This window comes from Bombina bombina, unplaced genomic scaffold (assembly GCF_027579735.1).
Source record: "Bombina bombina isolate aBomBom1 unplaced genomic scaffold, aBomBom1.pri scaffold_769, whole genome shotgun sequence".
Classification (NCBI taxonomy): Eukaryota; Metazoa; Chordata; class Amphibia; order Anura; family Bombinatoridae; genus Bombina; species Bombina bombina.
Window position 1 is genome coordinate 126,385 of NW_026511543.1, and position 23,580 is coordinate 149,964.

Consider the following 23,580-nt stretch of genomic DNA (forward strand, 5'->3'; position numbering starts at 1 on the left):
TGCATGTACAGGCCGTTCTGAAGTTGGGCAATTTGCCTCTCCCTTTCTTCTGCCTCATACTGATCATCATGTTTAGTAGTATAATGCTGCTTAAAGGGACACTCAATCAAAATTAAACTTTCATTATCCAGATAGAGCAGCCATTTTAAACAACTTTCCAATTTACTTCCATTAACTAAACGTGCACAGTCTTTTTATATTTAAACTTTTTGAGTCACCAGTTCCTACTGAGCATGTGCAAGAATAAGTGTGTATGCATTTGTGAATGGCTGATGTCAGTCACATGGTACATGTATGCATTTGTGATTGGCTGATGGCTGTCACATGGTATAGGGGGAGTGGAAAAAGACATAACTTTTAAAATTTTCCGAAAAAAAAAAAACTTCTACTCATTTGAAGTTCAGACTAAGTGCTATTGCATTGTCTCGTTATCTTGCATTTGTTGATTATGCAAATCTACTGTGTTGACTGGTCCACCTTCATCATCTTTAAGTAAAACAACTCTTTCATTGCAGATCAAGCAAATAGCAGCCTTTATTAAACTCAAAAAAAAATAATCTCTTGACCACCTCTTGAAATTTTCTCTGCTCAGCATCAATTTTTTTTTTGGATTTAAAAACTGATATTATAGACTATTACAGGGTCAGAGAAGGTTGTCCCCTGCCGAATGTAATTTGCTTTTTTTACCTACTCTCTTGACAGCACTTTGTATAATGCAAGGTAAAGAGATAATTAAAAAGAAAAATATGTATAACTTATATTAACTGTATTTAATTAATATAAAAAAAAGTTTTGCCTTTTCCTGCTTACCTTTTTTGCAGGGGTGGGGCTAAATCTCTGCGGGCCCAATGACGGGTTAAAACAGTTAAAAATGAATCCATGGGTGTCAGGTGCGGGAGCGATTGGTCTGTACTTCTGACTGGTACAGACCATTCTAATCGCTCCCTCTGGCTGGCACTTAGTGATGAGAGTCAGATTGCAGGGTGCGTTCTGATGCGCTCGCACCACGCATAAAAAGGAAACTGCTGGTGCACCTTAAGGTAGCGCAGACTCTGATCAGGCCCAGATGCTGCAGTCCACCAGGATATTTCCGGTATCATTGGGCCAGTCCTGCGGGCCTCATGTAAACCGGTTTGCAGGTCTGTACTTTGAGACCCCTGTTCTAAAGAAATATAGTTGCACCACACTGGCCAAGCTCTAAAGGACAAGCCTGTGAGTAGCATCATCTTGTTTCAAGGAAAATTGCTTGGTATTTTGAGGCTGGACTACAGCTTTAAATGGGCTTGACTTGCATACTTCAGATGAGAACTCTGTTAAAGTTAACTTTAACAGAAAGAGACCACACCACAGGAAGTCACCATTACCCAGAACAAGCCTTTGAGATATGTTCCTGGTCAAGTGGTTTTTTTTTTTGTTTTGTTTTTTGTTGGTCTTAAATATTTTAATATCCCTTAAGCTTTGGATAAAAAGAAAAAACACTGTTAGTATAACCTTACTGAACCCAATCATGGTCTACTCAGTGAAGTTACTTTCGCCTAGATTACGAGTTTTGCGGTAACAGGGGTGCGTTGCTAACTTGCAGTTTATTCTCACCGCTCACTTACCTGCAGCGCTGGTATTACGGGTTTTTATCAACCCGGCGTTAACAGTCAAAAAGTGAACATAGAGCAAAATAGTGTTCCACACTTCACTCCAATACCAGCGCTGCTTAAGTCAGCGGTGAGCTGGTTGTACGTCCTCGTGCACGATTTTCCCAAAGACATCAATGGGGAGAGCCGGCTGAGAAAAAGCCTGCCAAAAAGCAGTTTAAAACTCAGTAACGCAGCCCCGTTGATTCTTATGGGGAAACACATTTTATGTTTACAGCTAACACCCTAACATGAACCCCGAGTCTAAACACCCCTGATCTTACACTTATTAACCCCTAATCTGCCGCCCCCGACACCTACATTATACTTATTAACCCCTAATCTGCTGCCCCCAACATCGCCGACACCTACATTATATTTATTAACCCCTAATCTCCCTCCCCCAATGTTGCCGCAACCTACCTACATTTATTAACCCCTAATCTGCCACCCCAACGTCGCCGCCACTATTCTAAATGTATTAACCCCTAAACCTAAGTCTAACCCTAACACCCCCTAACTTAAATATTATTTAAATAAATCTAAATAAAATTACTATCATTAACTAAATTATTCCTATTTAAAACTAAATACTTACCTGTAAAATAAACCGTAAGCTAGCTACAATATAACTAATAGTTACATTTTAGCTAGCTTAGGGTTTATTTTTATTTTAAAGGCAAGTTTGTATTTATTTTAACTAGGTAGAATAGTTGCTAAATAGTTATTAACTACCTAGCTAAAATAAATACAAATTTACCTGTAAAATAAAACCTAACCTAAGTTACACTAACACCTAACACTACACTACAATCAAATAACATACCTAAATTAAATACAAATAAATAAATACAATTAGCTAAATTACAAAAAAAAACGCACTAAATTACAGAAAATAAAAAACAAATTACAAGATATTTAAACTAATTACACCTTATCTAATAGCCCTATCAAAATAAAAAAAGCCCCCCCCCCAAAAAAAAATCTAGCCTAAACTAAACTATCAATCGCCCTTAAAATGGCCTTTTGCGGGGCATTGCCCCAAAGAAATCGGCTCTTTTACCTGAAAAAGAAATACAAACAGTAAAACCCACCAACCACACAACCAACCCCCCAAATAAAACCCTAACTAAAAAGAACTCGGCTCCCCATTGCCCTGAAAAGGGCATTTGGATGGGCATTGCCCTTAAAAGGGCATTTAGCTCTATTGCTGCCCTAACCTAAAAATTAAACCCACCCAATACACCCTTAAAAAATCCTAACACTAACCCCCGAAGATTCACTTACCGGGAGAAGTCTTCATCCAAGCGGCAAGATGTCCTCAACGAAGCAGGCAGAAGTGGTCTTCCAGACGGGCAGAAGTCTTCACCCAGACGGCATCTTCTATCTTCATCCTTCCGACGCGGAGCGGCTCCATCTTCAAGACATCCGGCACTGAGCATCCTCTTCTTCTGACGTCTTCTTGCTGAATGAAGGTACCTTTAAGTGACGTCATCCAAGATGGCGTCCCTTAGATTCCGATTGGCTGATAGAATTCTATCAACCAATTGGAATTAAGGTTGAAAAAAATCCTATTGGCTGATCCAATCAGCCAATAGGATTGAGCTCCCATTCTATTGGCTGTTCCAATCAGCCAAGGCAAAAAAAGTGTGCGGTGCCCTAAACCTGCAAGACTCGTAATACCAGCAGGTGTAAAAAAGCAGCGTTAGGACCGGTTAAAGGATTACTTTCTGTTATAATTTTTAAGCTAAACAACTAACATATTAAAGTTAATAAACATTAATTAAAACCTACTGACCTATATTTTCTCCAAAACGAAGTTTCATAACGTTCTAAAAGTTGTATCTTTTATTCGCCGATGATGTCACGTTATCCTGCCCACTATTTTCAGCACTGCGTGTTCAATACTTAAACCAATAACTTTGTGTTTAAAGCGCCATTTTGAAACCTAGGTATTGTAAACGGATTGGTACAGAGCAAAGGATACCCACGGAGTGGGTTTGGAAAACAATTAAATTTGCAGACAATATTTCTGATATACGGTAGAGATATGTTAATGAAATGCTATTGATAAAAAGCGTATTTGGGGTAGTTAGTTAGTAACAGGCATAGAAAATATTTACTTACAGTGGCCCTTTAACACTGCTTTTTCACCTTACCACAAAACTCGCAATCTAGCCGTTTGTTACCTATATTTAAAGGGACACTAAACCCAATTTTTTTTATTTCATGATTCAGATAGAGCATGCAATTTTAAGCAACTTTCTAATTTACTCCTATTATCAAATTTTCTTCGTTCTCTTGTTATCTTTACTTAAAAAGCAGGAATGTGATGCATAGGAGCCGGCCCATTTTTGGTTGAGAACCTGGGTTATGCTTGCTTATTGGTGTTTAAATGTAAGCTTCAAATAAGCAAGCACTATCCATGGTGCTGAACCTAAAATGGGCTGGCTGTTAAGATTTACATTCCTGCTTTTCAAATAAAGATATCAAGAGAACGAAGAAAAATTGATAATAGGAGTAAATTAGAAAGTTGATTAAAATTTCATGCTCTATCTGAATCATGAAAGAAAGAATTTGGGTTCAGTGTCCCTTTAAAGATTGTGTTTTTGTAGCTCTGAATTTTAGGTTTATAAAGCAACCGTATCTGCAAATAAACATTTTTCTATGCTACCAGTTATTGTTAGTTAAACACAAGAATATAAGAAGACTGCATTTCTGGGGGGGAATTGGAGAACCTAATGGAGGTTTTTGTTTTTTTCTTTTCTTCATCGTTTTAAAGTGTTTATAATGTGCATATAATGGATTTTATTTGGTTAAATGCTGCCATTACTTAAAGGGACACTGAACCCAATTTTTTTCTTTCAGGATTCAGATAGAGCATGACATTTTAAACAACTTTCTAATTTACTCCTATTATCAAATTTTCTTCATTCTCTTGGTATCTTTATTTGAAATGCAAGAATGTAAGTTTAGATGCCGGCCCATTTTTGGTGATCAACCTGGGTTGTTCTTGCTGATTGGTGGATAAATTCATCCACCAATAAAAGTGCTGTCCAGAGTTCTGAACCAAAAAAGCTTAGATGCCTTCTTTTTCAAATAAATATAGCAAGAGAACGAAGAAAATTTGATAATAGGAGTGAATTAGAAAGTTGTTTAAAATTGCATGCTCTATCTGAATCATGAAAGAAAACATTTGGGTTCAATATCCCTTTAAGATCTTTGACATAGTCCCATGTTCCTTTATTTTAAAGTTGTTTTTGAGCTTGTTCTTTTAACAGTAATTCATTTTAAATCTTTTGCCACCGTCTATTGTTTTTTCCTCCTAGTTTGTACGCTTCCTGTCTTTAAAAGGACACTAAACACTATTATTTGTTACTTTTATCAGCTGATAGTATATATCCCTTACTAAGCGATAAAGAGATTATTAAATGAGGAAAACGCGATTTTAAACCTAGTGAAGCCTAATTTATAACATGGTGGCAACCATTACTGTTTGGAGCCTAAAACTTCACACTTATTTTTTTTCAATATTTAAATATACAGTTTAAAAATTCTTCTGAATATTATTCTCATGCTAATCTTTTCTTTGAATTACATTATTTGATCATTTGTTTATTCTCTCACAGACAAGGAGGCTGTTATTTGGGAACTAGAAGAGCGCCACCTACAGGAGAGACACCAGCTAATGAAACAGCAGCTCAAAGACCAATATTTCTTACAACGTCATGAGCTTCTGAGAAAACATGAGAAGGTAGAGTATACACACACAGGTTCAGTTGCAGGTTTGTCTGTAACTTTGGCATTAGAATGCATGTAATTGTTTGCAGTTATAGGTCATAAGAAGGACTCCCCTGTTTTGTTGCTCATGATTATAATCCTAATGAAAGTCAAGCAGATTTTTTTTTGTTCCTTATCTGAGTAAACACAAGATGTTTCTGAATCATTTTGTTGCTAGTAGTAATGTAGTGCCTATTTACGACATTGCTTATCCATAAATATTTTAAAGGTGTATGCAGGTTTTCTTTTAACTCAAACAACAAACAAACTGGTTTAATCAGGAGAATAAAGGTGGGAATACATCTTGTTTTCGACTAAACAAAGAGAAAAATGGATTATATTGCCTTTTTGCTTCCATCATATTCAAAGAGGTTTTAATAAGTTTAAAAAGAATGTTGAGGAACAGATTGTCTTATGTTTTAATTTCCATCTAAAGGGGAGGAGAGTCCACGGCTTCATTCATTACTATTGGGAATTAAGAACCTGGCCACCAGGAGGAGGCAAAGAGACACCCCAGGCAAGGCTTAAATACCTCCCCCACTTCCCTCATCCCCTAGTCATTCTTTGCCTTTCGTCACAGGAGGATGGCAGAGGAGTGCCAGAGTTTCGGAGTAGTCTCTTATGGAGGGTAGTACTCTTCGCAGTGGGACTGGAGTTTTATGTAGTCCTGTCAGTCTCTCAGTGAGGGCCTGGGCAAAAGTTAGAGTCCGGAGATGCAGGAAGTTTCTTTCTGCAAAACCATCCCGACTTAACAGCTCCTCAAGCAATCAGCGTTGTCGAACTTCGCTGCACTGCCTGCTTTCTTCTCTCAAGTCCATGGTGGATGCGATGCTACTATTCGTCACACTTGAAAGGCTGTGTTCCTGTTCCACGGCGTAGATTCTGGTAAGATCGTTTAATTTTTTATTGATGACAATAATGATGATAACATAGAAGTCAGGGTCACAGTGTGGCACCTTTTTATCTTTACAGAATCAAGGGTTAATATTCCTGGAAGGGGGATTATTGAACAGGGGAGTTTATACATAAATATTGTGTCATTGCTGCGTTATGTGCGAGATGAGACTCTGGCAATGTGTGGAACTTTTAGGTGGCTTGCGGGAATCCTGCGCGGCCATTTTTGGCGCGTTTTCCCTAATGCAGGGGCTGTCCTGCCAGGCATTCCACGTGACGGGGTGTGTCTATCCTTCTCTGTGGATCTGTAGTGCAGGAGACATAGCGGTTTCTGTAGTCCGGGTCCTAGGAGGTGGTGAGTGCCCCGGCCATTGGTGGTATAAGGTGCCTTTTAGTCTTCCCATAAACGCAAGCGATGGAGGACTCTGGCGCGTTAGAGGGTTCTCCCTCCTTAACAAAGTCTCATTCCTGTGTTTATTGTGAGGAGGTTCTGTTAGATCAGCCTGCTCAACTATGTTCCACATGCCTTGATAAAGTTTCGACATCTAAATGTAAACGGATGTCTAGTACTACTGAGCCTTCCATCTCTGAGGGTTCTTCGTCCCGTGAGGTGCGTTCCCTGCATTCAAGTCCTATTGCACATGCAGCGCCCCAGGGTCCAACTGTTACTTCTTTGGGAGAGATTCGTTGGCCGTCAGACTTTGCGGCCCAACTGGAATCAGCGGTTTCTAAGGTGATCCATGCCTTACCACGTTCTGCTAAGCGCAAGCATAGGGTGTATCATGGAGGCTTGACCCAGGGTTTGTCCTCGCCGATGGCAGATCCAGAGGCTCTATAAGAGGAGGAGACACGGCGAGAGAGGTTTCCGGAGGAGGAGCTCAGGTGTATGGTCAGGTGAACCACCTGTGCAGCATCACCTCCACTACAAGCCTTGGCGGTATCTTCGCGCCTAAACCTACTGACTCAGGACGGCTTGCCTAGCTAAATCCATCGCTTCCATAAACCTCCACAGTGCCATACCAAAGCACTGGGCTGCATTCTGCAGCAGCTATATGACTTTTATCCCTCTTCTTGGATATCGCCATATCAAGTGGTAATTCTTAAAAAGAGACTGCTATCTCCCCCTCACGCTGAATTTTCTATATGCAAACACAGGTCGTGTTCTAAAAAGGCATATTGTACTGAACTTCCACCCATAGCCCTTCCTGCCCGGAACGCTGAGATCTAGAGGTGTACAGACTCCTTGGTGATCTTACCCGGCTCAAGAGAGAGGTCCCCTGCTCCTGCCGTTTGGCTCCAGTTACAGATCCAGGGCTACCTGCCTGTTCGGAACTCTGAGGCGTGCCCTCACTGCGGATAGAGAGAGGTGTAGAAGCTCCAGACGCTGCACTACTCTTCCGGTCGTGTAGTCCCCTCCCACCGGTGCTGCGTGAGGGGACCCGACCGCTGTTTGCTTCCAGAAACCCTGCCCGGGCACCGGGCGTGACCACCCCCACTACAGTTACTGGGCCCTGGACGGACCTGGATTCCCGTCAGCTGGGCAATCTCCTGCACCTCCATCAAGCCGGACCAAGCGCCCCCTCTCCCACCGGTGCTGCGTGAGAGGGGTCGCATAAGAGAAAAGAACCTCTCGTGGACACAGGCATCCTTTAGATCTCCAGCGGGTAATATTGATGGCTACTGGGTATTAGAACTTACTACTGGTATCCTCCCTGTCCCCTTATCCTCATATACATACCAAGTTAAGAACTGGTAAAGGGAGTTAAGGAAGATCAAAGGGAAGGGATCACTAACTCAGTTCCTAACACGGCTCGTAAAAGTTTGGGAAAGTTTGGAAAGTTTCATTTTCTCACTTAATTTCATAAGATATTGGACACTTCTTTCTGCATTACTACTTATCATGCTCCTGGCCTAGAGCATTTAAATTTGTCCAAAGGTTTTGTCTGTCCTAACAAGGATTCTACCTTTAAAGAACTAATACTTAGTATATGTATATTTCATAAGGGCTGTATTTATCCATATCCGTAGCTGTGTTATTTACACCATTAGGAAAAAGGACAATAAATTCCCACCTACACATGGTTAACTAAGACATACATGTTTACTAAACTACTTTCTAGCTGTATTACACTATTTCTTTTCACTTGCTAAACCTGCACCTGACGAAGGAACAAGTGAGAAAAAAAAAATAGGAAAATAACTGGGAAGGAAGAGAAGGGGGGAAGGGAAGGAAGGGAAAGGGAAAAAAAATATATATATATACTAATAATACTGACAAAATTGATGTGAACTGTTAACTGTTACATTTCCCTATCCAAAAATGTAATACTGTATAATTCACTGTTAAGCCAAGTTTATATCTTGTCGTTTTCTTATATGGTATCCATGACTTTGAAATTGTAATCATTATAGCTACTGGGCTTTGCTATTACAACCTTGCATTCTGATCACTAGCTGCTACTGAAAATCTATAGAAAAAGGAGAATACTGGGAAAACTAAGACAGCAAGGAGTGTTTTAGCAATCCCAGTATATTTATAACAAAACTGTGAAAAATAGCTAATTTTGAGGTAGTAGTATCATACCTCTCTCCTTTATATTTCCCATTTGGGCTAGAAAGGAAAACAATGTAGGAGGTCAACTGTTGTAACTGTTTGGTAAATCCAAATTTATTGTACTCTTTAAGAATATAACCCTTTTTTTGTTCTTAGACAATTACATCTGATATTGCTCCTCTTATCTGAAGCTTAACAAAACTCTCCCCAGATACTATGGGAGGGAGTGTATGAAACCTGCTGCAGTATTGTTAAACATCTTGAGTTTTTCCTCTGGGTTTAGTCCTTTACACACATCTTGAATTGACTGTAATAACCCTCATTGGGCTCTGTAATTACATCTCTTGAACCTAGGGCCCCTGCATTGGCACATAAAAGGTTTTAAGAGCACTCCATCTTCGCACTGAGGAAGTTATATATCCTTAGAACAGACACTTTGGTTCAGATAAATTTTCCTCGGTACCCTTGCCTTATAGGCAATAAGTTTCTCAGAAAATTAATGGTCTATTGCTCTTAAAGTCATAAATTCTCATAGACATCTTTAGAAATTGCTATAACCCTTTTAGTAATACTATATTACTGTACTATTAAACATTATAAACCTTTCTTATCTCTTAGACACCTCTTACTTACTACTGAGTTTGCCCCCTCAGGCTTAACTAATTGGCCCCTCTTTTTGTGGATAGCAGCAGAGGGAGCAGGGAACATAACTCTGTGTGGAAGTTTCAAATGAACCAAATTTGGGCTTTCTCGCCCCTGAATATGTTAATGGTCACCTCTGGAAAACAGTGTAACAGAACATAATTCTTCTTAACTGTTTCTCTTAATGTATTTGTCTAATTGAACTGGGTATTTCTTTAGCAGAAAAGAACAGGGCTTGAGAGTTCATACTCTGGTATTTTATACGCTACAAAATATAGAAGCACTCAGCCCTGGGTCAGACCAATTCATTTTAGTGCCTTTCTTTTCCTTTTTTTTTTTTTTTTTTTTTTTCTCTCCTCTCCTCTTATATAGGCAGTAGGGCTCTCAGAAATCAATCATTTCCTCCTGTCAAGGTCTAAAGGATAAGGTCTATTACTCCCGCTTCCTTCTTTGCACGTTTTTTGTATTTCACTTCACATTCACTCCTGCACACTATAAAGGGTGATAATTCTCACTTTCTTAAACTCTTTTCGCGAACGCACTTTCTCCCCTATTTAGATATAAGCACTTTACACAACGGACCCTTCACATATTCAATAATCCACCTTCACGGCCGCCTCCAATCACGCCACACCGCACGATCTGGAGAATTCTTTCACAGGACCCATTAACGCACGTCACTATATATGGACAAATATTTACACGGACACCCAAAAACTTCTCCTTTAGCCATGACAGGGAGACAAAAAGAAAAAAGGAACAAAGCTGTTCCCGAATTCTCATCCGATTTACACCCACCTACCATGCCCCACTTAGCCACCTCAGAGCAGTTAGATATCCATTCTTTAGTATCTAAAATCTCAGAAGCTTTATCTCCCAAATTTGACCTACTGCAAAAGGAAATCAGACAAGACATTGCCTCCTTGTCTAACGAGGTGAAACAGTTTGCCAGCAGAATCTCTGAGGCTGAACAGCGAATCTCAGATCTGGAGGATCTGACTGTTAACTATAAAAGTAATCTTGAATCAATAAACACTTCCCTTGTAAGAATGCAAAGCAAAATCGATGATTTAGAGGATAGAACAAGAAGGAATAATCTTAGGATCATAGGGGTTCCTGAGGAAAGGCAATTTGAGGACTTACTTACATTTATCACTGTCACATTGCCTAACTTGTTGCAGATCCCAGAATCCCACCCTCCTATCATCATAGAAAGAGCTCATAGGGTAGGCCAACCAGATAGACATAGAAACAGCACTCGCCCAAGACCGATTGTTGTAAAATTTTTAAATTTCCAACATAAGGTCATGTTACTTCAGGCCTTTCGTAAACAGCAACCCATCTTTATAAATGAGGCAAAAATCTTTCTGTTTCAAGACTACTCCATAGGTACAGCCACTAAAAGGAGAGAGCTAGCCCCACTGTGTACAAACTTTATAAAGAAAGGTGTCCAAGCAACCCTGCTGTACCCAGCCAGGTTGAAACTCTCTATTGAGGGACACATACATTTTTTCGAAAAAGCTCGAGATGCAGCGAAATTTTATGCCGAATCCTTTCCTCAGGATTAAAATTGAAAAGACTTAAGCATCTAAAACTAGAGGGATGAACACCCATGGTGTTCTTAACAGGTAAATTGATACCTTATGGATATGGGAGTGGCCATAAGGTCAAGTCTTCCCAATATGTTTGTGTTAAAAGGGAACATAGGATTAAAATCCCTTGTTTTCTGTTTTTGTTTTCGGTGGCTTTTTTTTTTTTTTTTTTTTTTTTTTCTCTCTCTCTCTTTCTCTCTCCTTCCCTCTCCCTTCTTCCTTCCTCCCTTTGTTTACTTAAGAAGTGGCGGCGGGGGGTAAAGTTAAAATAACTTCCTGGAACATTGGAGGTCTCACCTCCCCTATCAAACGGAAGGCAATACTTTTGCATCTAAGAAAGATTAATACTGATGTAGCCTTCCTACAAGAAACACACTTAAAACCCGAGGAAGTTCTAAAACTAAAATCTTCCTGGGTTAGGGAAGTCCTATTCTCATCTACCACGAAAAGAAAAAGCGGGGTAGCAATTCTGCTGGGGAAGAAACTCTCTTACGAGGTCATTCAAGTAGCCACGGATCAGGAGGGAAGATACCTAATGGTAAAAATCAAAATCTCAAAAATGTTATTCACTTTTTGTAACGTATATGCCCCCAATGTTTTCAATCTCCCCTTCTGGGAAACGCTCCAAAACAAGCTCCTATCATTTGCAGAAGGGTACCTAATACTTGGAGGTGACTTCAACATGGCCCCCCAATATCCGATTGATAGGCTCAGGCAGAACCTTGTCCCAATTAAAACCAAGAGAGACAACCTTGAATCTAAACTATTTACTAACTTGCTTCACAATTTGAAACTTTGTGATATTTGGAGGGTACAAAACCCTGATCTGAGGGATTTCACCTGTCACTCGAAAGCCCACAAGACTCTGTCAAGAATTGATCTCTTTTTAGCAGATGAAAGAGTATGTAAAATGAAAGTAACTTCTAAAATTTATCCTATTACTATCTCAGATTATGCTCCAATAACACTCGATTTCCAATCAACTCCCCAGGGGAGTAAGAATCGTGCCTTTTTTTTCCCAAAATACCTAGCATCTGATTTAAAATTTAAAAACTGGTTAGTCTCTAGATTCCGCGAGTACGCGCTTCTCAACCAACAACATACCTCTCAACCTGCTCTCTTTTGGGAAACTGCAAAGGCAGTCCTCCGTGGAGAGATACTAGCGTATACCATTTCCAGGTCTAAAAAATTTAAAAGAAGGGAAAACGAAGTTTTGCGAGCTGTCACAAATGCTTATAACCGCTATATATTACATAAAACACCCGAAAACTGGTCTAGGTATAATATAGCATTGACAGAAAGGGACTCTTTCCTACTTTATAAAAGTACCCAAAAAGATCTCAGGCTACAAGCTAAATTATACCACTATGGCAATAAAACGGGGAAGCTTCTGGCTAACCTGGCTAAGGTGGAAAGAGGATCCTCTATAATAAAATCCATTAAAGAAGGGAGTAAAAGCGTTAATACCACCGAAGAAATCCGTAGGGTATTTGCTGCATACTACGAACTCCTGTATACCTCTAAAACGTCTAATAACACTCAGAGAGAGAACTTTTGGAATAAAATAGCATTCCCATCCCTCACCCCTGATCTGCTTCAAAAGTTGCAGTCGCCACTTACTGAAGTAGAAATTTCTACAATGATCCAAAGAATGTCTTTAAATAAAACCCCGGGACCGGACGCACTCCCGAATGAGTTTTACAAAATATTGGCACCTGAGATAACAAGGTATCTGACGTCACTTTTCAATGACATATACATCACTGGCAACACTCCTACCAAGGAGTTTGTCGCTTCTTTTACAACTCTCATTTTGAAACAGGGGAAAGATCCAGACAAAAAGGAGTCATATAGACCCATTGCACTCTTAAACTCGGATTACAAACTCTTTACATCCATCTTAGCACACAGGCTTCAACCTCTGCTTAATATCATTATTCATAAAGATCAGGCCGGTTTTTTACTAAAGCGAAACTTATCATCTAAAATAAGAGAAGTATTTTTGTCAATTGAACACTGCGGGATGTCGGACACGAGGGACCTGGGGGGGGAGGACACTTCTGATATGGCGATCATTACTATTGACGCCGAAAAAGCGTTTGACTCGGTACACTATGATCACCTGGCTTTCTCCCTACAGCAATTCGGACTTGGAGGTAATTTCCTTCGCCTCTTTAATAACCTATACAGTAATGCTTCCACGAGAGTCTTAATTAACGGTGAAATGACTGCAGATATAAGGCTGGGGAGGGGAACTAGGCAGGGGTGTCCTCTCTCCCCCCTTCTCTTTGATGTGGCTATTGAACCACTCGCCATACAAATACGACATCAGCTTGAAGGGTTCAAAATAAAGGGAAAAGAACTACAAATTGCACTCTACGCAGATGACGTTTTGATTTACATGTCTAACACGGCTAGAAATATTCCCAAACTTTTAGATATTATAGACCAGTTTGGATCTTTCTCTGGTTATAGGGTGAACATTTCTAAATCAGAGTTATGCTGGCTTAAACAGAATAAGGAGTCTTGTGCTAATATTCCATTCTCCATAGTTCAAGACGCTTTTAAGTATTTAGGTATCTGGATTTCCCCTAATCCTAATCTTTGGTATGATCTAAATGTTCCTCCAGTTTTTAACAGAGTTAAACAAGCTCTTAAAACCTGGCAGAAACTTCCCTTGTCTTTGTCTGGACGTATTGCACTCTACAAAATGATGCTCCTTCCAAAAATCCTTTTTGTGCTTCAGAATACTCCACTTATTTTAAAATCAAAAGATATCTTATCCTTTAACATAGCACTCCGTTCATTTATTTGGCAGAATAAGAAACCAAGGATCTCTCTTGCAAAATTAAGCCTCCCTACAGAGTATGGGGGACTAGCTCTGCCAGATATTCGTTTATACAACATAGGGATACAAGTTAGAGTGGTGATAGACTGGTTAACGAAAGCTAACTACGTAACAAATCTTGATCTCGAAAACAGCATAGCGTATCCACACTCCCTAATAGCTCTCCTACACTGCAATAACGACTTAATCCCCCCCGAAATAAAAAAAATAAAGTCTATCTACAACCCAATTCACATGTGGAAAAAGATATGTATCTTGTTGAAAGTTCAATTTAGAGTCTCACGATACTTACCATTTTTAAACAACCCACAATTTCAAGCGGGGATACAGTCTCCTATCTTTTTGAATTGGGAGACCCAGGGCCTAGCAAACATCTCACAATTACTTGATCTCCAAAAAAAATGCATTAAGACTTTCGAATCTATTAGGGAGGAATTTCATCTCCCTAATAAAAAAATTTTTGCCTACCTTCAAGCGAGGCATTACACACTTAAATTAATAAACGACTTCGGCTGGGACTGGTCCTTGGGTCTCCTGGAAAATTGGCTTTTATTAGCCAAAAATGGCCAAACATCTATATCATATATTTACCAAAGATTGAGTTCTCTCCAAGCCCCAGAAACGATAGAAAAAATCCAGACTAAATGGAGGGTAATGCTCCAGGAAGACTTCGCTGAGATCCCCACAGTAATCCCATCTATTCAGGCAATCGCACGTGTCACCCCTTCTGCTACTTGGCGGGAGGCGCACGTTAAGTTGCTTCATATGACTTACTTCTCCCCAGAGAAAGGGGCTAAATGTCGAAGCACTACCTTCTATAAATGCCCAAAATGTTCACTTCCAGCAGCCAATCTTATTCATATGTTCTGGTATTGTCCGAGAATTAGATCCTGCTGGTCAAAAACTCAATTCTGGCTTACTAACCTCTTGGGCATTAGGTCCCTGGAACTATCTCCTTCAAATATAGTGTTTCCCATAGCGGACTTAGCCCTTCCTAGGGATAATATTAAAATAGTTACCCTGGTAATCTTAGCGGTTAGGTATTTAATCTTGAAGAAGTGGAAATCGAGAGCAACGCCGAGTATCACAGAAATAAAAAACTGTTTGAAGAAACAGTGTATCATGGAACAATTAGACACGAATCTACATAATGATCAAGAGGTGAGGAGTTTCTTCTCCAAGTGGTCAAAATTTATTAAGGCTTTATCTCCTAGCGAGATTGAACATCTAATCTTTCCATTTAGGGATACGGAATTGGTTCTCCTTGGAGTATGGTAAACCCTTGGTAACCAATAAATTGATATAGAGGGGGGGGGGAGGAGAGAGAGAGAGGGAATTCTTCTTCTGGTCATCTTGTCCTGTCTCCCTTTTTTTCTTTTTCCTTTTTTTTTTTTTTTTTTTTTTTTTTTTTCTCCCCCGTTTATATATGTTTTTGCCCCCCATTCAAAATTTAAAAACCCCAACTTTGTGTACAAGTAATTTTTTTTTATAAAGGTAATACTGATTTGATAGGAGAAGGTGTAAATCACCTTCTTGAATTATGTTTGTGTTTTTGTATTTTTTTTGTTGTTTTTTTCTCTCTTGGAATGCAATGCTACACCTGGCCCTGCGTGGCATAAAATGGTGGATTTCATTTGTCTGTATACATTGTTGGTTATAAATAAAAAAAATAAAAAAAAAAAGAGGAGGAGACACATTCTGGGTCGGAGTCCGTGTCATCTAAGCCTCCTGCTGCCGGAGAGCCTGATTATAGGTTTAGGATGGAAAATTTTGCGTTTTCTGCTGCGACAGGTACTTGCTACTCTGGAGGTTCCGGAACCTAAGATCCCGGAGGAACCTGCAATTCCTAAACTTGACAAGGTGTACGAGGACAGGGTGGTGCCTCAGACTTTCCCGGTCCCCGTTAAGATGGCAAATATTATTAAGAATGAATGGGAGCGATTAGGGTCACCTTTTTCCCCTTCTTCTTTTAAAAATCTGTTTCCCCTTCCGGACTCTTAGCTTGAGCTGTGGGGGACCATTCCCAAGGTGGATGCTATCTCTACGCTCGTGAAGCGGACGACTATTCCCCTAGAAGATAGTTCGTCGTTTAAGGAGCACATGGATAAAAAGCTGGAAAACATGTTGAGAAGGATGTTTCAGCACACAGGGTTTGTTTTTCAGCCTGCAGCGGCCGCTGGTGCTGCAACATATTGGTGGGAATCCCTGTGCAACATGGTCGAAGGGGAGACATCCATCGACGAGATACAGGAGAAGATTAAGGCGCTGAAGGTTGCCAATTCTTTGATCTGCGATGCCAATATGCAAATTATTCGCCTGAATGCTAAGGTATCAGGTTTTTCAGTTTTAGCGCGCAGGGCTCTGTGGCTAAAATCTTGGTCTGCGGACATGACCTCCAAGTCGAGGCTGTTGTCCCTGCCTTTTCAAGGGAAGATCCCGTTTGGTCCAGGATTGGATTCGATCATATCCACGGTTACGGGAGGCAAGGGAGCTTTCCTGCCGCAGGATAAGAAGGCTAAGCCTAAGGGATCTACTTTTCGTCCCTTTCGTGCGGACAAGGCCCAGCGCCAGCAACCCGCCGCAAAAACGGACCAGTCCAAGGGATCTTGGAAACCGGCACACTCTTGGAAGAAGTCTAAGCAGAGCAAGGATCCCGCCGAGACTAAATCGGCATGAAGGGGCGGCCCCCGACCGGTCTCAGGATCACGTAGCGGGCAGATTATCTCAATTCTCAGAAGCTTGGTTGCAGAACGTTCAGGACCCTTGGGTTCTAGAAGTTGTCTTTCAGGGTTACAGGATAGAGTTCAGATCCCATCCGACCGAAGGCAGATTCCTCTTGTCAAACCTGTCTTCAAGACCAGAGAAGAGAGAGGCCTTTCTATAATGTGTAAGAGATCTCGCCTCTGGGTTATCGTACCAGTACCCCCAGCAGAAAGGGGTCTAGGGTACTATTCCAATCTTTTTGTGGTTCCAAAGAAGGAGGGCACATTCCGCCCAATTCTGGACCTAAAGTGTTTAAACAAGTATCTAAATGTTCCATCGTTTAAAATGGAAAGATCAGATCTATTCTGCCCCTAATTCAAGAGGGACAGTGCATAACGACTATAGACTTGAAGGACGCTTACCTTCATGTGCCAATCCACAGGAACCACTTCCGGTTCCTAAGATTGCATTTCTGGACCAACACTTCCAGTTTGTGGCCCTTCCTTTTGGTCTAGCGACGGCCCTGAGAGTCTTCACGAAGGTTCTGGGGGCACTGCTGGCTGTGGCCAGATCCAGGGGCATTGCAGTAGCGCCTTATCTGGACGACAACTTAGTTCAGGTGCCGTTGTTCGTCGTTCAGCCTCGCAGATGATCATTCGAGGGCTCTTCTCTTGCTTCTTCGATCTCATGGTTGTAAGATCAACTCAGGAAAGAGTTCCCTGTTCCCTGGGCATGATAATAGACTCTATGTCCATGAAGATATTTCTCACGGATTGGCGGCGCAGGAAGCTTGCGTCCACCTGTCTTGCCCTTCAGTCACCCACAAGCCTGTCGGGGGCTCAATGTATGGAGATGATAGGTCTCATGGTGCCAAGCATAGATGTCATCCCATTCGCCAGGTTCCATCTCAGACCTCTTCAATTGTACATGTTGAGACAGTTGAAAGGCGATCATTCAGATCTTTCATAGCTGATATCCATGGATGCTCGGACTCGGAACTCCCTCTATTGGTGGACCCATCCGGAGCAACTGTCAGTGGGGACATTCGTCTTGAGACAGTCCTGGGTGATAGTGACCACGGACGCCAGTCTGTCGGGATGGGGAGCTGTTTGGGATGCCAAGATGGCTCAAGGAAGGTGGTCCAGGGAGGAGTCTCTCCTTCCGATCAACATCCTAGAACTACGAGCAATTTACAATGCTCTGAAGGCGTGGCCTTCTCTGGGTTTAGTCCATTTCATCAGATTTCAGACCGACAACATTTCCTCGGTGGCTTACATCAACCATCAAGGGGGGTACGAGGAGCTCCCTCGCGATGAGGGAGGTCTCTCGGATTCTGGAATGGGCAGAGTCCCACGACTGCTCGCTCTCAGCGATTCACATACCAGGTGTGGACAACTGGGAAGCGGACTTTCTCAGCAATCAATCCTTCCATCCCGGGGAAAGGTCTCTTCACCCCGAGGTGTTTGCGGAGATTTGTCACAAATGGGGAACGCCGGAGATAGATCTCATTGCGTCCAGACTCAATTGCAAGCTACCTCGATACAGGTCGAGGTCCAGGGATCCCCAGGCAGAGCTGATAGATGCCCTAGTGGTTCCTTGGGGATTCAGCCTAACTTACATTTTTCCACTTCTACCTCGAGTAGTGGCACGCATCAAACAGGAGCGGGCCTCGGACATTCTGATTGCTCCTTCTTGGCCGCAGAGGATGTGGTTTGCGGATCTGGTGGGGATGTCATCCTCTCCACCGCAGAGGTTACCCTATCGCAGGGATCTGCTGTCACAGGGTCCTTTTCAACATCGAAATCTAGATTTTCTGAAGCTGACTGCGTGGAAATTGAACGCCTAGTCTTAGCCAAGAGAGGCTTTTCTGAAAGTGTGATTGATACTCTAATTCAGACAAGGAAGCCAGTCACCATAAGGTGTGGAGGACTTACTTGTCCTGGTGTGAGAAGCATGGATATCCTTGGCATAAGGTGAAGGTATCCAGGATTCTGGCCTTTCTCCAGGATGGTTTGGAGAAGGGTCTTGCCGCTAGTTCCCTAAAGGGACAGATTTCAGCTTTATCAGTTTTGTTGCATAGGAGACTCACTGAGCTCCCTGACATCCAATCTTTTGTTCAGGCCCTGTCTAGAATCAGGCCTGTCTTTAGACAGTCGGCTCCGCCTTGGAGCTTAAACTTGGTCCTTAGGGTTCCTTTTGAGCCTATGCATTCCATTGACATTAAGATTCTGTCCTGGAAGGTATCTGAGCTAGCTGCCTTGCAATGTGATCCTCCTTATCTGGTGTTTCATGCGGATAAGGCTGTACTTCGCACTGGGTTGGGGTTTCTCCCCAAGGTGGTGTCTAACCGTAACATCAATCAGGAATTAGTGGTTCCTTCCTTGTGTCCTAACCCTTTTTCTTCAAAGGAGAGGTTACTTCATAACTTGGATGTGGTTCGTGCCTTGAAGTTCTATTTTCAGGCTACAAAGGATTTCAGACAGTCTACATCTCTTTTTGTGGTATATTCTGGGAAGCGCAAGGGGCAAAGGGCCTACTTCCTTGTCCTTTTGGTTGAGGAGCTTGATTCGCTTGGCTTATGAGACAGCGGGACATAAGCCTCCTCAGAGGTTCACGGCTCATTCAACTAGGTCTGTGGCTTCATCTTGGGCCTTCAAGAATGAGGCCTCTATGGAGCAAATTTGTAAGGCGGCTACCTGGTCCTCCTTACACACTTCTACAAAGTTTTACAAATTTGACATTTTTTCTTCTGTGGAAGCTTTTTTCGGGGAAGAGGTTTTGCAGGCTGTGGTGCCCTCAGATTAGGGTCCGCCTTTTACCCTCCCGGTTTAATTCAGTGTCCTCTTGTCAGGGTGCCAGGAATCAGACTGAGACGAGAAGTGCAAAAATAATCACACCTTTATTAATAGCAAAAAATAAAAAGTCCACAAGTCAAATAACAAGTCAGGAGTCAAAACCAGAGCTGGTAGTCAGACAAACCGAGTCAGGAGCCAAAGCGAATAGTCAGACGAGTCGGAATCAGGAACAAGGAGAACAGCAGAGTCAGGAACAAGCCAGGGATCAGGAACCAGGAAGGACGTCAGGCAGCCAGGTAATACACAGGAACTCTCACAAACAGGTCTGAGACAACGCAAGGGCAAAGCATACTGAACAGAGGCCCTTTAAATAATAAGTGATGACATCACAATTCTGAGACTGCATCCTGTCTCACATGGATGATGCACACCAGTCTGGCCATAAAAGGAAGTGCAGGAAATGAGCAGCATCCCCCACAATGCACCATAGTCAGGAAGAGAGGTGAGTAAAATGGCTGCCAGCAGCTCATGGCAAACACAACAGGGAAAAAACTCTGACACCTCTAGAGCTTGGGTATATATTCCCAATAGTAATGAATGACGCCGTGGACTCTCCTCCCCTTTAGATGGAAAACATAAATTATGCTTACCTCATAATTTCATTTCCATCGAAGGGAGGAGAGTACACTGCTCCTGCCCATATCTCTGTGTGGCTGACCTAAATTTAATCAACTTCTGGCACCTTTTATACCCTGATATTTCTCCTACTGTTCCTGGTTCCCTCGAAAATTGGGGGGAGGTATTTAAGCCTTTGGCTGGGGTGTCTTTGCCTCCTTCTGGTGGAAAGGTTCTTAATTCCCAATAGTAATGAATGAAGCCGTGGACTCTCCTCCCCTCGATGGAAATTAAATTATCAGGCAAGCATAATTTATGTTTTTTGTATGGTCTTTTTTCTTTTTTATGGTGGTGAGAGTCCACTATTCATTACTATTAGGAATTCATCACCTAGCCACCAGGAGGAGGCAAATACAACCTACACCAAGATATTTAATGTCTCCTACTTCCCTGACCCTCCCAGTATTTTCTTTGCCTAGTCTAGGATTAGACAAAGATAGAGGTGCTCAGGGTTTTATTCAAGAATCACAGAGATATTAATCTCAAATTTTCCCTCAATGGATAGTTCCTAGAAGAGAGGGACTTAGTAGAGTACTGGCTGTACAATGTAAACCTCCTCTCAGGATCTGTGTTTACAAGCCTGCCACGGGAGTCGCTGGGACAGTTTCTTTAGCCTCCTCCTGTTGGGCCATGAAGATGTAATCCCGCAGTATATGCTCTACTGTAAGTTACAGTTGTGCATGGGCGATCTCCTGGATCTTCAGGCTGGGATTAGGGTAAGATCAGAGGAATGGGCAGCTACTGGATATGTACCTGTATCCTCTCACAACCCTCAGACTATCAGCAAGCACACTGAGCAGTGTACTTATAGCTCACCTCACACAAGCCTGTGTCAGACTTAGTTATGCAGCCACAGCAGTCAGGTTGCTATATAATAGTGTTCATTCATGGGGATGTTACTCTATTAATTATGTAATGTATATTTGTGAGGAGCACTAATTTGTACTGTTTTATTCAGAGGGTGAACTGTTTATTGCCCTTTTTAGAGCATTGCCCCCCTTAAGTAAATTTTTTGTCGGCTGTGCTTTAATTTGGTTGTAGATACCACATGGATCATCTGCAAGTCTCTGGGACTACAGGGGAGCACTTACACAGTTCCTGAGTAGAGATAGTTGCGTGCAGCTGAGTGTAGATTTGTACACAATGTGGGACTAATTTGCCTCCGGAACGGAGGCGTTAAAGCAATTCCCGCTCTATTTGTAGTCAGTACACTATCTTCCTCAGCGCAGTCCTGCACTCCAATGGCTGCTATCTTCCAAGTCAGTCACACTGAGCTCTGCTGTGCGATCTCATAGGAGGGGGTAAGATCCCTTTACCAAGAACGGGGTAACTAGGAGTAAATTAGAAAGTTGCTTAAAATTGCATGCTCTATCTGAATCGTGAAAGGAAAAAATTAGGGTTAATATCCCTTTGTGACACGCCATTGTTGCCTTCTCAGGTCATAATAATTTTTGGGGCTACCTTTATTACTTTAGTATTTTGCTTGATACTATTGTACTGGGCTTCTCAAAGATTGATAATATCTGTTTAGATAGCCTGTTATTCCTACTATCTGTTTGTGTCTCATAATTTTCTATAGCTTTTATTTTATAAGGTCTTACAAGTGATATTGTGCAGCTTTTTAACATTTTAGCACTATATTATATACTTTGGGCACTACACCCTTTTAGTAAGGGTGTAAGTATTTGCTTTCTTTTGCTTTTGTATCTTTGTTACTCAGTGGAGCAGACTAGAACTGTCCCGGTTAGGAGATAGATTTAGAGACTTTTCCAGAGTCTCACATGGAACTTCAGGAAACCTTTCCTAGGGGGTGGAGCTATTTCTACTTTTAGCCAGTCAAACCACAATCCCTCTGGGAGATAGCACTTCCTGTAGGGAACCTATGAATAGGAAGCTGGAGGGTTTCCTCTGGATAGCTTTCCTGCAGGGGGGTTTGTTTCCACCAGTGGTGGGTATTGCTTGTGTTACAGGTGCATCATCTCTTTGGTGGGATTCTTTATCAGGACTGGTTTTGGAAGAATCACTCTTAAAAGATATTCAGGGACGCATTTAATACTTGCAGTTGACACCAACTTGTTTGGTCCCGGGATTAATTCTATTATTTCCATGGTTACGCGTGGTCAGGTAGCTTCTTTTTTTTTACCCCTGGATAAAACATCTAGATCTAAGGGTAAATCTGGCAACTGATTTCGCTCCTTTTCACCAATCTAGGAATCCAAAGTCTTCCTCCTCTCAAAAACCAGATTCCTCAACCTGGAAACCTAACCAGCCTGGAATGAGTCCAAGCAAAACAAGAAATCTCCCACCAATACAAAATCTGCATGAGGGTGCGGTCCCCGACCCAGACTCTGTGGTGGTAGGGTGCAGGCCAAGCCTTTTTCAGAAGGCCTGGTATCAGTCTGTTTAGGACCCCTGGGTACTGGAAATCATTTCTCAGGGGTACAAGATTTTTGGGTCGAGGCCTCATTAGGAGAGGTTTATTCTGTCTCAGAGACTAGAAATACGAGCAGCATTCCTGTGTGCACAAGATCGGGGGGATATGGGAGTAATTGTTCAGGTTCCTATTTCAGAACAAGGGAGAGGTTTCTATTCCAACTTATTTTGTGTTCCAAAGAAGGAGGGAACGTTCAGACCCATTCTGGATCTGAAGACCTTAACAAAACCCTAAGCGTTCCTTCTTTCAAAATGGAAATCTATCAGATCGATTGTTCCAAGGTCAGTTTTTGAGAACTGTAAACTTAAAGGGTGCTTACTTGCACATTCCTTTTCACAAGGCTCCTTACTTGAACAATATCTTGGTTCAAGCTCCTTCTTTACTTTTATCAACATCCCATACAGAGAAACGACTTTGGATTCTTCTCAGTCATGACTGGAAAGTAAATGTGGCTAAGAGTTTACTCACTCCTCTTACAAGAGCGTCCTTTCTGGGGGTAATCATTGAATCGGTCTCCATGAGGCTGTTCTTGACAGTCCAGCGCAAGCTCAAACTACAATCTGCTTGAAGAAATATTCAGTCCCTATCTCAGGTTCCCGTAACTGTGTAAAGAAGTAGTGGGGTCTGATGATGGCAGCATCAGATGTTATTCTTTTCACAAGGTTTCATCTGAGACCACTACAACTATACATGCTATTGCATTGGAATGGAGATCACACCAACCTGTCTCATCTAATTCATTTAGACACATTAGTCAGACAATGTCTGTCTTGGTGGATATCCCCCACTCCAGAGACTCAGAAAATGGGGTTCCTACATCTTTTATGTGAAATAATCACCACAGACGCCAGCTAGTCAGTGTGGGGGGGCAGTCTGGGATCTTCGCATCAGGATACGAGGCTTTCGATAAATGTCTTGGAACTCTACGATTTTCAGAGCGCTTCAGGCTTGGCCTGTTCTCAAATTGGTTCCTTTCATTCGCTTTCAGCCAGACAACCTCACTGCGGTAGCCTATATTAATCATCAGGGTGGTAC

The 23,580-nt window shown here is 41.8% G+C and overlaps 1 protein-coding gene across 1 annotated transcript in view; it reads left to right on the forward strand.

The window, feature by feature from the left end:
- Window positions 1-23,580, forward strand: part of LOC128643792 (serine/threonine-protein kinase 10-like) — a gene marked incomplete at its 5' end in the record, with an annotated part of 161,281 nt that overhangs the window by 113,572 nt on the left and 24,129 nt on the right. Inside the window, one exon of the mRNA XM_053696605.1 lies at window positions 5,258-5,382. Coding sequence (XP_053552580.1) covers window positions 5,258-5,382 — 125 coding nt within the window. The remainder of the gene's footprint in view (window positions 1-5,257; window positions 5,383-23,580) is intronic.